This window comes from Dunckerocampus dactyliophorus, chromosome 3 (genome assembly GCF_027744805.1).
Source record: "Dunckerocampus dactyliophorus isolate RoL2022-P2 chromosome 3, RoL_Ddac_1.1, whole genome shotgun sequence".
Lineage (NCBI taxonomy): Eukaryota > Metazoa > Chordata > Actinopteri > Syngnathiformes > Syngnathidae > Dunckerocampus > Dunckerocampus dactyliophorus.
Window position 1 is genome coordinate 12276043 of NC_072821.1, and position 15678 is coordinate 12291720.

Sequence of the window (15678 nt, forward strand, 5' to 3'; positions counted from 1 at the left end):
GTTGCTTTCTGTTAGGACAGACGCGTATGTTACTGTATCTTTAAGAGCATGCGCCTCTTGAACACACGACGGAGGTACTCTTGACTCGTACTTAACGCGGGACCCGCCATTTGTTGACGAATTAGTACAGTCGAAACTAAAGAATACACAAAACAGTCATCATATAGGCATAGATCACAGCATAATGTACACAAAGCGTTCGACTAACGCGATGATTCATCTTGTTCGGTTCGAAGCATGACTCGTAAGAGAAGTGTCGTTTGGGATTATTTTGAAGAGGTCGATACGGAATCAGTGGTTTGCCTGCTGTGTAAAAATGCATTGTGTAAACACGAACATGGCAGTACGACACCGATGCTAAGACATGTGCGCGCCGAACACCCCAGAGAGGCTGCCATGGAACTTGGTAGGACCGATGGTCAGGAAGCTTCGACTGGACAGCAGCCCATGGACACTGACGGTGCACAAGGTACTGAACACATCGTGCTCTCTTATCTCGAGCTGGTCGCCATTTGTTTTTAATATGCATCACTTACTATAATTCTGTATGAAAGGATAGAAGTGGTACATGCGCTTCATTTGATGGACTTTGGTTACAAGTTATCTTTATCCTAACAGTCCACTAACAAAAAAACAAAACCTAGTCACAAATAACAAATGGAAAAAAGCTGTAATATGATAAAATCAAATATAACTTAATCAGAATTCCATCCAACAGTGTAACGGTACGTTACGTTGTATTGAGATTTTGTTTTTTGGGGGGGGGATCGACACATTGAAAATGAGGGACAGCAAGTATTTGTTGTGACATGCCATTACTCACTAATTAAATACAAGTAGCCGCCCAAGTCGACGCATTCGCAGGACTGGAAATTCAGGCATGCAGGGCACCTCCACAATCCCGGGGAGTGTGCATATTACCACCATCTCTTCCGTTGTTTGGTAATACTTCGCCTTCCTAGTGTAATACGTAAACCAGGGTTGTCCAAAGTGCGGCCTGGAGACTATTTGCGGACAATGCTTGTTTTTTCTGGGCCTGGGGCACATTGTAGAAATAAAATACACCAAAACTAAATTGGGAAAATAGAGCAAAAAGACACCATGTATCGGGAAAAGCTGAAATATTGATACTAATAACCGATAACAACTCAAAACATTGTCTTTAGATATATGTATAGCTGTTTATTAGCATTCTGAAAAATACAAATACCAACGAATGTGACGCCCCCACATTCATTATCTGACTCTTGATGGAAAAAATTTGGACAGTTTTTTCGTTTTTTTTTACCCTTACTGTACCAAAAATGAATGGAACCGTGACCTTAAAGTGCTCATGACACCAAAAAAGGTGTGAAGAAAAGCAATAAAAATATTCACTTAATAAAACGTTTTCGTCCAACCGTTGTCATCCGCCAGTGAACAACTGTAAAATACATGTGAAATCATGTTGTGATTATGAAATGCTCAAACCGCCACCATCTTTGCTGTGACGTCATGCCGAGGACTCTTTTCAGCAACCAGACTCCTCAAAACACAGCCGTGGACGCACAGCAAAGTGAAGAAAGAGAAATACTGTCATCCCTCTTTATATCGCCAAAAATTAATTAATTAACGATTGCTTTTCGTGGTTGACTATGGCTCATTATTAGTAAAAAAAATATTGAAATACAAGTTATATGTAGTATTGTTGTCACTAGGCATCAGTAATGACACAAAACATTCTTGAGCCATGACGCTTCATTTCATTACATTACCGTCATGGCATGTACGACATGATGGAATGAAAAGAAACTGTCCTCCTTTTCCGTGTGGAAGTAGTACGTTTTTGGCTTCTAATTTCTTCCCCACTCTGTCTGAAACACTTTCTTAGTTTAGAACAAATACATTGCAGGCTAACTAGTTAGCTCACTAGCTTGCTATGCAGCCATCTCGTGTCCCTGCAGTGATCCCGAAGCCCACACATTAGCATTGTGGTGTAAACAAAGAATAATTGGAGAGTGAGCTTTGTTGATGCACTTCTTGACTTGCAACCATCACATAGGGGGTTGGTCTCTGCCATTTATAATAAATTGCTGGGCATAAAACAGACCTCCCTCATTCACATTAAAATGGCATGGGACCAAGACTTGAATGTGTCTCTGACGGGGAACATGTGGCATACTATCTTTAAAATGATCAATCCAGACTCTATTTGTGCCGTCATACTCTGCTACAATTTAAAGCTGTACACAGGATTCACATGTCTAAAACCAAAGTAGCCCGCATATACACAGAGGTGGATCCCCGCTGTGACAAATGTAAGAGGGATGATGCTACACTTATTCACATGTTTGGAGAAGTATTTCAAACTCTTTTCCTGATTGTCAATTTAGATTAGTAACCTAACCCTTTAATAGTGCTGTTTGTTTTTATTCTCTGATGAGGAAAACATTTATCCTTGATGGTCCTGATTGCTTCCCCTGATCTAAATACAATTAAGAACATTTGGGGATGAATGTGGATGGATGCAAGTAGGGGTGTCAGAAGATCTTGTGTCACAAGATCTCACAAGGTTAAAATGTGACAAGATTTCTCGTTCAGAAAAAAAATTGTTTCGCAAGCACTGGGATGATAATAAATACTTACGGTAAATGAATCATATAATAAATGAAAATGAACTTGATAATTTTACCGGCTTGCATATATTGCTCTGTGCATGCGTGTCTGGTTTCCTCGTCTCCCTCCTCCAAACATGCAGGAGGAAGGTTCACTCTTTACATTGGTTTCAGCACCTTGGTGGTTTTGTTCTATAGAACAATGGCATGAACAGAGTGAGCCCTTTTGTCAGTCATACAGTCTCTTTGTCTCTGTGGGTGTAGGTGGGGCCGCTATCATACACAGAGAATGCGGAAGAGTATAACGTAGTAGAAATAAAATTAGTAGATTGCAATATATTAGCTTTTTTTAATTTTTTTTTTTTTTTAAACTAGTGTTAAAATCTCGTCTCATTCCCATAGACACAATCTCGTGTACTGTCCCGTCTTGTGACACCCCTAATGGCAAGGGAAGTTTACAAAAATGGACATCGGTTCCAGTCAGCGGATGCCCTCCGTGAAGCCATCTTCAACACCTGAAGCAACATTCCCACTAGCCTCCTGGAAACACTGGCATCAAGCATGCCCAAACACATTTTTGAGGTGATTAACAAGAATGGCACAGCTACTCATTACTGATTGATGAATAGCCTGTTTCAGTTTACTGCGTGTTTGCAGTAAACCATTTACTCCAAAAGTTTTTTGCCTCACTCCCATTTCTTCTTTTTGGAACCTCCTTAAGATCTTAAGTGCAAAATGTAAATTCTTGCAATTTTTCAACTGGCCTTAAAATTTTTATCAGGGGTGTCCAGTATATCAGTTTGGAAGCCAAAGCAGTTAATTGAGCATCTGATATAACACGCATTAAAAATCGGCCACAGCAGGTGTGTTGTTTGACTGGCAGTGATTGACATTGACAGATCTATGCGCAGACTGCAAGGTATAATACGAATGAGCAGCGGCCCCTGTTTAGCTAGCCTTGAAATTTGCCAGGAAAAACAATATTATTCTAAGATTTGTCGAATATCCATGCATTCATTTTCTATGCCGGTTATCCTCACTAGGGTCGTGAGTATGCTGGAGCCTACCCCAGTTGACCCTGGACTGGTTGCCAGCCAATCGCAGGGCACATATAGACAAAGAAACATTCACTCTCGCACTCACACCTATGGAGAATTTAGAGTGGCCAATTAACCTAACATGCATGTTTTTGGAATGTGGGAGGAAACCGGAGTACCCGGAGAAAGAGCCAGCCAGAGGGCTCATAACATGGGGACCTCAGACGAGGGCTGTTTGATGTTTGAGCATCGTCGCAATGTGCTGTGATGTTGGATGCAAATGACTCAACCAGGGTTCCAGTGGGTCCTTAAAAAGTCTTAAATACAACTTTCGGTTTTCAAGGCCTTAAAAAGTCTTAAATTGGCTGTAATGTCTTGAATTTTTAAAAGTGAGGTATTAAATTTAATATGGGACAGAGCGAGTGAAATGTCTCCATCCAGTTTCATGTATTTTTTTAACCACAATTTCCATATGAGTTTCATCTGAATTTTGTAGATCATCAATAACTATAGAAGTTCTCAGGCTTTCTCATATTCATTCATTAAAATTGCCCCACCACAGAATGGATTTTGTGTTTCCTCACTCATAAACAAAGTATAATGACTGTGGCGGTATACATCGTAACACACCTCATGCACGCCCGATGTTGACAAAATCTGGGTTGACAATTTATCTACTTTGTCGCTATATTTATCAAGAAGGGGTTTGCATTAAAAGTGGAAAATATGAAGTATTTCTTGCATCATGCATTTATTCGGTAATTAAATACAAGCGGACAATAAAGATCTAAATATAAGCATATGCCATGTGAGCAATCGTGCGGCAGCACCACCATGCAATACATGTCCGAAAGCTAGCATAAACTCTCCACATTGCAACCCAACCCACAATGTTTGTTGCTGTTAATATTTATTTCATTGCACTTTTGCAGGAATGGAATTAGCTGTTAACTGCATCCCTAACTATCTTCAATTCTTCTTCTATAGTGGAGGTGGAACTGGAGGAGGCAGACTGTAACACCGTCATCACTGTGAACGACACTGACATTGATTCTGCATTAAACGGCATCCTTGTAGCTGTACAGGGAGAGCCCATGGAAGAAAGAAAAGAAGAAGACGACGTGGTCAGAAATACACTCCCCTCAAAGACGAAATCACAACGTCGGAGCATGATCTGGAGACACTTTGAACGCTCGGAAAGTTTAGATGGTTGTCGATGTTACATTTGCAATAGGAAGATAAAATGCTCTTCTGAGGGCAGCACCAGCAACCTGCACAGACACATGTCAAAGATGCACCCGCATGTGAATTTGCGAACAGGCGAGGTGCTGAAGCAGTCACCATCAGACACATCCTCACCCACAAAGAAAAAGGATCTTAGGAAGACATGTCCAGCAAAGGTCACAAAGGACGTAGCAGTTCCAGGTAAGCTTTTATCGTCACTATACTGTATTCTTTCAGTAATCAATATATTTATGGACTTTGCCCTTTTTAGATGTGCTTCAGGTATCACAGGCAACTGCAGGAGAGAGGCGTGTTTTTAGGAGGGAGCTGGAGCTGATAGAAGCTCTGAGGAGGGCGCAGAAGGAGGAGGCGCAGGCTCTGGAGCATCAGAGGGAGCTTGTTGAGAAGCTGCGGGCTGTCAATGCCAGAGAAGCTGCTGTAGAGAGAGAGCAAATTGAGTCTCTCAGGAGAGCACAGCAGGAGGAAGCCAAAAAATTAAGCAGACAGAGGGAAGAGCTCAAGACAGAAAAGGTGGCACTGCGGAGGAAACGGGAGGAGCTCCAGCAGAAGGAGCAACTGCTCTTGCTTTCCAGGGAACATCCAGTCACTATTTCTCACTAAAAGTGAGATTTTTTTATTGGCTAGTAGTTGCACCAATGCAAATACCAGTTTTTTTCTTTTAATAAAATCTACTTTGCAGACCCGTACTTGATCTTTGATTTAGCTTCATAATATAAAAACTAGGGCATATATTGTGCATATACCTCCTCAGGCTTGCTGTGCATTAATAGCAACATAAATTACCAATATGTCACAATGTGCTTCAAGATAAATACGATTTACATCATTTGTTTCCACTAGTTTTGTAGCCACCTGATAGAAGCACAACTATGTGAAACAAGCCAATTGTCTTCTTGTGAGCATTTATACCATAATTGTCTTTTTCTAAGAGAATTGGTAGTAAAACGTTTCTGTAGTTTACTATAGAAAATTTAGAATTTGGGGGGCGTGAGAGGCCGGGAGCACTTTCTATGCTACTGCAGACCTGCCAACATGTATAAATTTATTGTACTCGACATGCACTTTGACTCTTGAATATAATTGTATGCTTCACAGCTATCGTTGAATTTTCCTGGTTTCAGTTTCGAGTTCAGTCTGGACAGTACAGATAAATAGACAGCAGTTTCTCGATAGTATTTCAAAGGGGGGGGGGACAGAAAATAATTGAGAACCACTGTTTTAAAGTGTGTTACCTTAAGGGAGTTGTGAGCCCTAGAAGGCGTGACAGAAAAAGTACACAAGCACAGCGCATGCGTATTTAGATGTGAGTATTTTCCCGTTTCTGATTTCACAGGCAGTAATTTCGCACCAATAACCCACTGAAAGGGTTACTTCCGAAATATTACACGAAATTTAGCTTTAAATCTATCGACAGCCAAGCATCAGTAAATTAACCAGATAGTTTGAATTCGAACGAGCCAATTTGTAGTGCCTAACAGGCTACAACCAGGGACTATTCTCTGTGAATTTAAAGTGGAAGATGGCTGACAACGGATCGGTCGCAATGAAAAGATGCGATTCTGGTCAACTGTCCTCTGTGAGCATGGACACTATCTCGGCTCTCACGGAGCTGGAGGACCTAGAGAAAGTTTATCAGCAGCTATGTGTTGAGGAGGTTTGTATAATAGGACATACATTGACATTTATACAGTGTGACGTGTGCACTGTGGTCAGCTGCGCTAGTATAACTTCCGGATGTGATCTTGAGTTTACCTTTCAAAGAACATCATAGACTTGGACATCCAGAGTGATCATGTGTTACTCTTTAGTATTTCCGAAATAATGCAGAATAAAGGCAGTGCGTCTGATTTCAAACCACAACAGTGCTGGTTTTTGAATGTGTGAATATACCTGTCAAGCTTTTGTATCTAGCAGAGGAAATGCAGTTAATATGGTTGCTAGCTCGCTAGTTAGTAATATAGTAAGAGGTCAGCTGAACGTCATTTAGTCTTAGCATTCGGCAGATACCATACCAGAGGCGGAAGCAAGTCAGTGTTTTGTAAATTTCAAGTCTTTGATCTCAAGTCTCAAGTAAAGAGGTCCAAGTCAAGTCCTAAGTCATAGGCTTGAAATTTTCGAGTCCCAACAAGTCATAAAAAGTATTTATTGTTTAACAAATAAAATGCCATTTTAACAATGTAACAGTCTATTAAATTTGACAAATACGATGAATGCATTGTGAATTGTTTAATTTTTAAAAATAAAATAAGACCATTGTGACAAGACTTTCTCACAGAAAAAGAGTGCTGACATAGCATTCAGGATTTATGTAATCCACACCTTCATTGCTTGTTCTTAAACTTGATTGGATGTTAATAACTGCATTCAATGAGGCAGATGCAAAGGGAAAATATGTTGTTTTGCTGAAAATGACATAACAATCGCGTTAATGTAATAGTTTGGATGGGAACGCATTTAACCCAAAAAAATCTCAAGTATTTTCAAGTCATCAAACTGAAGTACGAGTTAAGTCTTGAGTCATTGTTATCAAAGTCCAATTGGAATTGCAAGTCTTCAAGTTGCGTCGAAAGTCATCGAAGTTGTGTCTCGAGTCTCATTTGTGTCCAAGTTGCGTGTCTTGAGTCCACACCTCTGGTCATTACCTGCTGCAACATGCACTTACCAACCACAACATGAGATGGGAGACTACCGTATATAGCGACAAGACCACAGCTGTGTAAAATGTGGCTGAAAAGAGGTTACGTAGTTGCGACCTTGCTACAATGTTGCCCTTCTCATTTTGTTGAATGGGGTCATCAAACTATTTTATAGTACATATTTATATTATGCCAGTATGAGTTCATGCTGCTCATTTGTTGTGTTAATTCTTTTTATTGTAGAAAGCAGTGGAGGCTGAGCTGGATCACCTGGTGGGCCAGGAGGGAACTATTCACACAAAGATGCTGGCCCTCCAGCGGATGGGGTACAGTTGTAGAATCACTGACTATGAACTGAAAGAGTATACTCTGACTTTTTTGAATAGCAAACTGTGAGTTATTGTAATAATTGCTTGTGTATTTTTAGGCCCAACCTACAGTTGATCGGAGGAGATGCCAGCCAGCTGTCGGGCATGATTACATTTACCTGCAGCCTGGCAGAGAACGTCAGCCGCAAAGTCAGACAGTTAGACCTGGCAAAGGTACATATACCAAAGGACACTTCCTAATTACATATTGTACTCATGCTCTGTTATTGTAGCATATTGATAATAATGTTTTGGGGCATTTTTTTTTTTTCCTAGACACGGCTATATAAAGTCATCCAGCGTGCTGATGACATCCTTGATCTAAAGTTCTGTACGGACGGCGTACAGACAGCTCTGCATAATGAAGATTATGAACAGGCAGCTGCTCACATCCACCGCTATCTTTCTCTGGACCAGTCAGTCATTGAGCTGAGCAGACAGGGAGAAGAAAGTAGGTCTTGCTCTGTTTTTGGTCGTGTTGAATAACTCGCAGTTAACTTTTACATCCTTGATTCTTGTACTCGCGCCATCTAGTGAATTAATTAAATTTTTAATGCTATTTCACTGTACTATAAGCTACATTCAGTGCATACTTTGCACAGCGTAGTGAGATCAAATAAAATAGCAGTATCAACATGTTGCATTTAAAAAGATATTAGGTTATGACAATCAATTTGTCGTTAAGAAGTTGATCGATTGTGCCGAACTTATTGTTGCTTTATGACATCTCGAAGCATCCATCCATTTTCTATACTGCTTATCCTCATTAGGGTCGCGGGTATGCTGGAACCTATCCCAGCTGACTTAGGGGGAGAGGCAGGGTACTGGTCGCCAGCCAATCGCAGGGCAGATATAGACAATCATTCACGCTCACATTCATACCTATGGACAATTTAGAGTCGCCAATTAACTTAACATGCATGTTTTTGGAATGTGGGAGGAAACCGGATTACCTGGAGAAAACCCACGCACGCACCGGGAGAACATGCAAACTCCACTCAGAGATGCCCAAGCGGAGATTCGAACCCAGGTCTTTCCAATCTCCTGACTGTGTGGCCAACTAACGACTCGGCCACCTTGCGGCCCACGCATCATTATTATGCTCACTAAAACACACTGGCATAGAAACAGTAGTTCATGACATTCAGAAAAACTTTTTCACATTCTACTAGAAATGGTTAAGAAATAACGTTTATTTTCCCCATAGTCAATCAAACGCATTTAGTCAAACATTTTTCACATTTACCGACCTTGTATTGGATCTCTTTAGATTGTTCAGGTATACCTAGTGTATTGTAGCTAGTATATGTTCAGCATAGCAGATAAAGTGCACATCTGACTTTGGTGTTATATTTTTTTCTGAAATAGTAACTCTCACATTGTTGCACAGGCAGTACTGTGGATGCCAGTCTGTTACTGCTGCAGGAGGCTGAGCAGAAACTGAAGGTCATCGTCGCTAAGAAGTTGGATGAAGCTGTGTCTGCAGTGGATCTGGCGCAGGTGGAAAGGTTTTTCAAGATCTTTCCTCTGTTGGGCCTCCACCAGCAGGGCCTCGCCCGCTTTGGACAATATCTCTGCAGTCAGGTCAGTCAATGTGTGGTCAGAGGGTATTAATACAGTTGAGTCACACCCATTGTAACACACAGCTCGCCTCCAAAGCTGAAGAGAACCTGCTGTTAGCAACTGGAGGAGACCTGGGTGACAAAAGAGCTCCACTCATATTTGCAGATACTCTGACACTTTTACTTGAAGGTGAGATACTATATATACCATAGAACCTAGGTTCCCAAAGTGTGGTATGGCAATTGTCATATGGGGTATGTGAGTAAAAATTAAAAACAATTAGCGCCTAACACTCACAATTACGAGCGCACCTGTACGTCTCATATTACAGAGCGCACAGTCATAGCAGGAAGGACACACGGCATGAAGTTCTTCATTGCTCTGTGAGAGTTATATGAATAAGTATGTAAGTTTGATGATTATGTTGTGTATTAAGAGTGTTTAATATTGAAGGTTTCATTTATATTGGTGTTCCAATCCCTGCAATGTACAGGTATGTGCATGTCAGGATGAGAGGGAGTGGGGATTCCCCCAGCTTTATCGCTGCTTGTATGTATTGTTGTACTTTAGTTACTGTTTTATCATGTTTGTTCAACTTTCCCTTTCAATTTGGTGTCAAATTAATATGCAGACTTAAATCATAGCGACTACAAGTTGACAAAAGTGAAGCTGAATTCCAACCCATTCAAACGGAAGGATCCCAGCATCCGTTTGAAATAAAAGATATGTAGGACTTAGATACTTTATTCATCTCCAAGAGAAATTCACATCTTATCTATTCAGTGCTATCTGTCAGTGCTCATGTAAAACTTTTATCAAAATTTGACCATAGAAAAATGAATTTGTTTGAATCAGAATAACTCACTGTAAAATTAATTAACTTAATTAATCATGCTTAATATTTAAATTTAATGAAAGTTAAAAATGTTTTTTTTAAGTGTGCGGGACAGGGGGTACATGGCTTCAAGTCAAATGTCTGAAGGGGTATGCGACTGTGAAAAGTTTGGGAACCACTGCCATAGAATATACCAGAACCTCCAGGATTTTGCAAAATTGCGATCACGCAAATTCAACCAGTCTCCGCAAATTATGTGTAGCCTTGCAATTTTGTCCAATCATCATCATTTTTGCCAACCAAATTTGTCCCTGACCAAACGCGCACGTCAGCAAAGCGGGGGTAAACCACATGAAAATGTTGGAATGGTATGGATGTGACCACAGGTAACCACTAGGGGGAGGAGGTCCCCCTGAGAGAAGCGAACAGTCGAGAAAAGTCTCCTCCAGCATCAGTCAAAAGTGAGTACACCCCTCAACCACCAAAGGGAGATTAGAAGTGAAGCTTGGACATACATTAGAGTTGTCAGTGCATAGCTGGCATAGACCGTGTCATTTCTATAGTTCCATTGTTTAGTCATATTTAGCATAAATTACGTTTCACTGTAACATTTTTTGTTTCCTTTTTTTCTTTGCGACATAATCAGTCATCTGAAAAAAGGCCCGCAAGATCCTGGGGGGGGGATAAATTTCTGTCAGTGTTCAAAAACTTGAGTTTAATATGCAAAATATGCAACTCATATTTTGTTAAATTTGTTGAAATCCTGCGCTTTTGGGGTTAAGTTTACAAAGAACACTTAAAACATTGATAAAAAATTAATAAATTCACAAGCTGATGCAATGTTATTGGGGAAAAAAATAAGCCTCAAAACATTGCAGTGTCTGCAACAGTGTCTGCTGCAAAACCAGGGATTTTAGGTGCAACAATCTAAAAAAAAAAAAAAAGCCAGCGAAATCCTGTAAACCATATACACAAGAAATACATATCACATTTCTGCAGAACTTTGTAGATGCTTGGTACAAGGAATTTATGTTCACCTTTCAGTCACTGTGGCATGGCGTTCATCCTTCATGAACCAAGAAGTAGCCTGCTAACTAGCAAATAAATGGACGAAGAATTACAAATACGATGTTCAACATATTTTTTTAACTTTAGCTAACAGTTTGGCCTTGGTGGAGATTTGTGCTCTTCTTTGTGACAGTCTAGTTATATATGGTCATCACAATGGTGGGTGGTGCATTTCATACCTGGGCCTTCAGTGGAGACTTAATACACCTCTTAATACCTTCACTATCACATCACAATTATACAAACCATCAATAATGTACAAAAACGCAATATAACTGCATGGCATTACAGAAATGGGGATGAATACCATTATTAAAGCAACAAACCCTGTTCACCCTTTCTCTTCCAATACATAATATCTAAACATCTGCAAACTACAAACCTTTACACTACAACATCTTCTGGAGCAGTTCAGAATACATATTTATCTGATAACATCACAAAAGCCTAAAACATTAAATAAAATACATCACACTCACCACTCACTACTAACGACTGGTTTGATTTGGTTTGGTTTCCTGAGGAAATGGTGAACAAACCCTTTTCCAGGTTGACTTGTATACACAGGATGGGCCGTAAGTTTCCATACGCAGGAAAAATTATAGTTCATGTTGGACAACTGTTTTCATGTACAGTATATAATGTGCTCTATATGATTACCATTGTTTTGAAAACACATTGTTTTCCACTGTTGATAAACGTGCATTGACACAGTTGAAGTTATGCTTGCATACATTCCTGGCAATGAGTTATGCCTTGTACCTTTCCCTGATACACTGTGGCCTTGAAGTGTCCCCAAAGATAGAACTCAAGAGGGGAGAGATCTGGGGATCTGATCTGAAACATTAAAAAAATATACATTCTATATTTTCTTACGTTTGGAAACTTGTGGCCCACCCTGTAAAATATACTGTATATATAACCTCACATATTTGTTTGTATAACACACAGAGAACTATGAGCAACACTGTGTCTGTCTCCTTTCTCATTGTATTAAGTGCTGCGCTGTTCATGTGATGATGCATTAAAACGCACTGTTTAGCGCTGAGTGTTAGGTATAGGCTTTCAGACGTCAACCCATCAGAGGATGGCAAAATGCTAACGTCACATGGGCCAGCACTCATGGATTTGATTGGACAATGGCTATGCTAAAACAACATAATAAACTCAAAATAATGCACAGCACCGTATGTTATGTTTAAATATACCTGATCATTTGCAGGCATTGCTCGTGTTGTTGAGACCCATCAGCCCATCGTAGAGACATATTACGGCCCAGGCCACCTGTACACTCTCATTACTCATCTACAGCAGGAATGTGACCAGCAGGCACAGAAGATAGTGGACAAGTTCATTCAGCAGCGAGGATACCTCAACAAGGTGTGCATCGCAAGTCTTACGCATGGTGCAAAGGTTTTATATTGTAACACCCACATAGATTGCTTTCTGTAGTTTCAGGTTGTCCAGAGCAGCATGATGAAGAGCGTACCTGGGGAGAGGATTGAGCCCAGGTATTTTTATTTAACATTGTTTACAATCAGTGACCTTATTATTGTCAAGTATATTGGCCTCTATTATACTTTTTTTTAAATGAACAGAGAGCTTGACCCTGTATTGGCAGAAGTCACTTTAATGAATGCTCGGGCGGAGCTTTACCTGCGTTTTTTGCGCCGGCGTATGTTGGCCGACTTTGAAATTGGCGATGCTCAGAGCATTACAACAGGTAAGTGAGCATGTGTTCTAAAGTCGTCATGTACATTTTCATAATTTCATTTAAAATGTATGCTGGTGTTGTTTTCGCCACCCAGAGCATCATCAGAATGTGGAGAAGCTGCTGAAACATTGCGTGCTGAGCAGGAACATGCAGGAGCTGATCGGCTATTACATACCAATGGAGGAATACTACATGAGGGAGTCTGTCAACAAGGTTTACTACTCTGTTTTATGTGTTGTTAAGCTATGCTACTGGTAGACATACACTCACCCCAATCAGTGAGTTCCAATGAATAGTTTGATCAAATGATAATTTTACAGCGATAGGACGTTTTGATTGTTAAGTTAGTTGAGTAACAGTATTTTTGTTGTGACAGGTGTTAGTATTCTTTTGGCTACCTTAATTATTAAAATTACGTTATTACATTCGGAATGTTAATACAACTCTTGTAGTGTACTTCATCTAATTGGATTAGTCTGCCATACCATAGATCAGGGGTTTTCAAAAGCACCATAAGACTTATGGGGAGGTGCAGCAGCTTGAGAAAATTAAGGAAAACCATTTTTTAAAGCTGCTAAACTAACTTCAGATATGTTTGATTGCAAAAAATGTATTGATTTTTAGATCCTACATTGAGGAGTAAACAGTAAACTCCAGAAAAGATGTTTTCCAGGGCGTAGGAAGGCCCCCACACTGTGATAGATGAAGCAGAATGATTCCATTATATTCTGTTTTCTTACCAGATACACATTTCAGTCGTGTCGTCTGTATAATTACATTTTCCAGGCTGTTACAATGGATACCTATGAGAAGGGTCAGCTGACCTCCAGCATGGTGGATGATTGTTTCTACATTGTAAAGAAGTGCATCAGTCGAGCTCTGTCCAGCTCCAGCATCGACTGCCTGTGTGCAATGATCAACCACGCCAACTCAGTGCTGGAGTCTGATTTTAGGTTCCCATATTTGAAGCATTTTCATATACGACTGCTCATCCTTTTCCTTTGCTGGTGTCTTACGCCTATGTATCCCTCCTCCCATCACCTTACTTGTCAGGGAGGTGCTGTACAACAAGCTGCGGCAGGGCTTCCCCGCGACCACGCTGCAGGACATCCAGCGTGGTGTCAGTAGTGCCGTCAGCCTGATGCAGAGCAGCTTGCAGCAGGGAAAGTTCAACACTGAGTTCAACATAGAGAGCACTGAAAATGCAAAGACTGCCTTTTTGGTGAGATCAACAACATATACACTTGCAAAAAAGAGAGTGTATACACATTTTGTATTACTAAAAAAAAGTTTCAAGTGTGGACTAGTACTTTTATGAGAGTTTATTAGGATGACAGTATTAACAATATTCTTTGTTACAAAAATGCTCCAAATGTGTCAGGTTATGTGGTCATGTTCTGTGTACAGCCCTTTTTAGGTCACCCTACAGATATTCAATGGAATTCAGGTTTAATCAACTTACATGGCTAACCTGCTGTAATTGTTAGTAACAACTACAATCAAATACATGCAGGGATGTCCGCTTTGGCATTATTTTTGTTTGTTTTATTGTTCACTTGTGTCATGAAGCAATAAATAGTGGTGGTAAATAATTGTTCTTTATAATTCTCTATATTGAGCAGGACCACTGGAGCTTTCTGACTGTGACGTTACGTTGATTTCAGGTGACTCTCAACAATGCCGAGGTGTGCAGTGAGAACGTCTCCACTTTGAAGAGAAACCTTGAGGCAAGATACCTAAAACGTACCTCAGTTTTTCTCCTTTTCATCTCCGCTTAATCTAAACATTTTTGCATGTCACGTGCAGAACGACTGCTCCAAGCTGTTCAGTCAGGGGGCCGGTTCCGGTGAACACGCCAAGATTGAAAGCTGTTTGTCCGACCTTGTCAACACATCCACAAAGTTCAAGGACCTTTTGCAGGTTGGAGGCCTAGAAAACACTCATTAGATCATCATAGCGGGGTGCTTGGTGTAAAAGTACTGGAGGCAGATGGCAATAATAACATTGGGGGGGTCATGTATTTTTAAGGATTAGCATCACTGCAGTATATTCGAGAAAAGAGCTCTTTTAAGTAGGCGCTTGTGTTTTTTTCTTTCATTTATTTTCCAACACTTATGCATTTAATCGATCGCAACTGGACTGTTCTGGTTCTCTTAGGAGACGTTTCGCCTCTCATCCGAGCAGGCTTCATCAGTTCATGCTCAAAGACTAGGTGGGGCACACACCAGTCAGACAAGAGAGGACAGCTCTAGTCTGAGAGCCTAGTGCAAGATCCAATCTATTTAACCTCTAAAGGAGGAGGCAGATCCAGACAGACTCTGTAGTGGTGTCAAATGACGATATTTAGGATATAATGAGGCGGGGCTTCTGCCCGCCAACGATGGTTGTTTGGGTGGTATCACCTTTGTTAGCATCCAATTCAGATGTAATGATGGTCATGGGTCATGGCTATGCCTAGTTTATTTCTTAGAGGCTAAATCACTTAGTCTTTTAGCAAGGAATGAAATGACAGCATTGTATGTGGGAGAAAGGTGGCGTCGTAGACCCCCCCCCACCCCTCCCTTTTCAGAGATGGTTTCTCAACCTTAACGTAGATGGCTTCCCTAGGAGTGAGGGAA

At 40.6% G+C, this 15678-nt stretch overlaps 1 protein-coding gene across 1 annotated transcript in view; it reads left to right on the plus strand.

Moving 5' to 3' along the window:
* The window catches only part of cog4 (component of oligomeric golgi complex 4), a 19335-nt gene continuing 3657 nt past the window's right edge, over nucleotides 1–15678 (plus strand). The window contains exons 1-16 of the mRNA XM_054770194.1: nucleotides 1–469; nucleotides 4619–5056; nucleotides 5127–6530; nucleotides 7756–7838; nucleotides 7940–8054; nucleotides 8157–8331; nucleotides 9271–9464; nucleotides 9527–9632; nucleotides 12569–12726; nucleotides 12799–12857; nucleotides 12945–13069; nucleotides 13155–13273; nucleotides 13847–14013; nucleotides 14114–14282; nucleotides 14725–14787; nucleotides 14867–14980. Coding sequence (XP_054626169.1) covers nucleotides 6396–6530; nucleotides 7756–7838; nucleotides 7940–8054; nucleotides 8157–8331; nucleotides 9271–9464; nucleotides 9527–9632; nucleotides 12569–12726; nucleotides 12799–12857; nucleotides 12945–13069; nucleotides 13155–13273; nucleotides 13847–14013; nucleotides 14114–14282; nucleotides 14725–14787; nucleotides 14867–14980 — 1782 coding nt within the window. The 5' untranslated portion in view covers nucleotides 1–469; nucleotides 4619–5056; nucleotides 5127–6395. The remainder of the gene's footprint in view (nucleotides 470–4618; nucleotides 5057–5126; nucleotides 6531–7755; nucleotides 7839–7939; nucleotides 8055–8156; nucleotides 8332–9270; nucleotides 9465–9526; nucleotides 9633–12568; nucleotides 12727–12798; nucleotides 12858–12944; nucleotides 13070–13154; nucleotides 13274–13846; nucleotides 14014–14113; nucleotides 14283–14724; nucleotides 14788–14866; nucleotides 14981–15678) is intronic.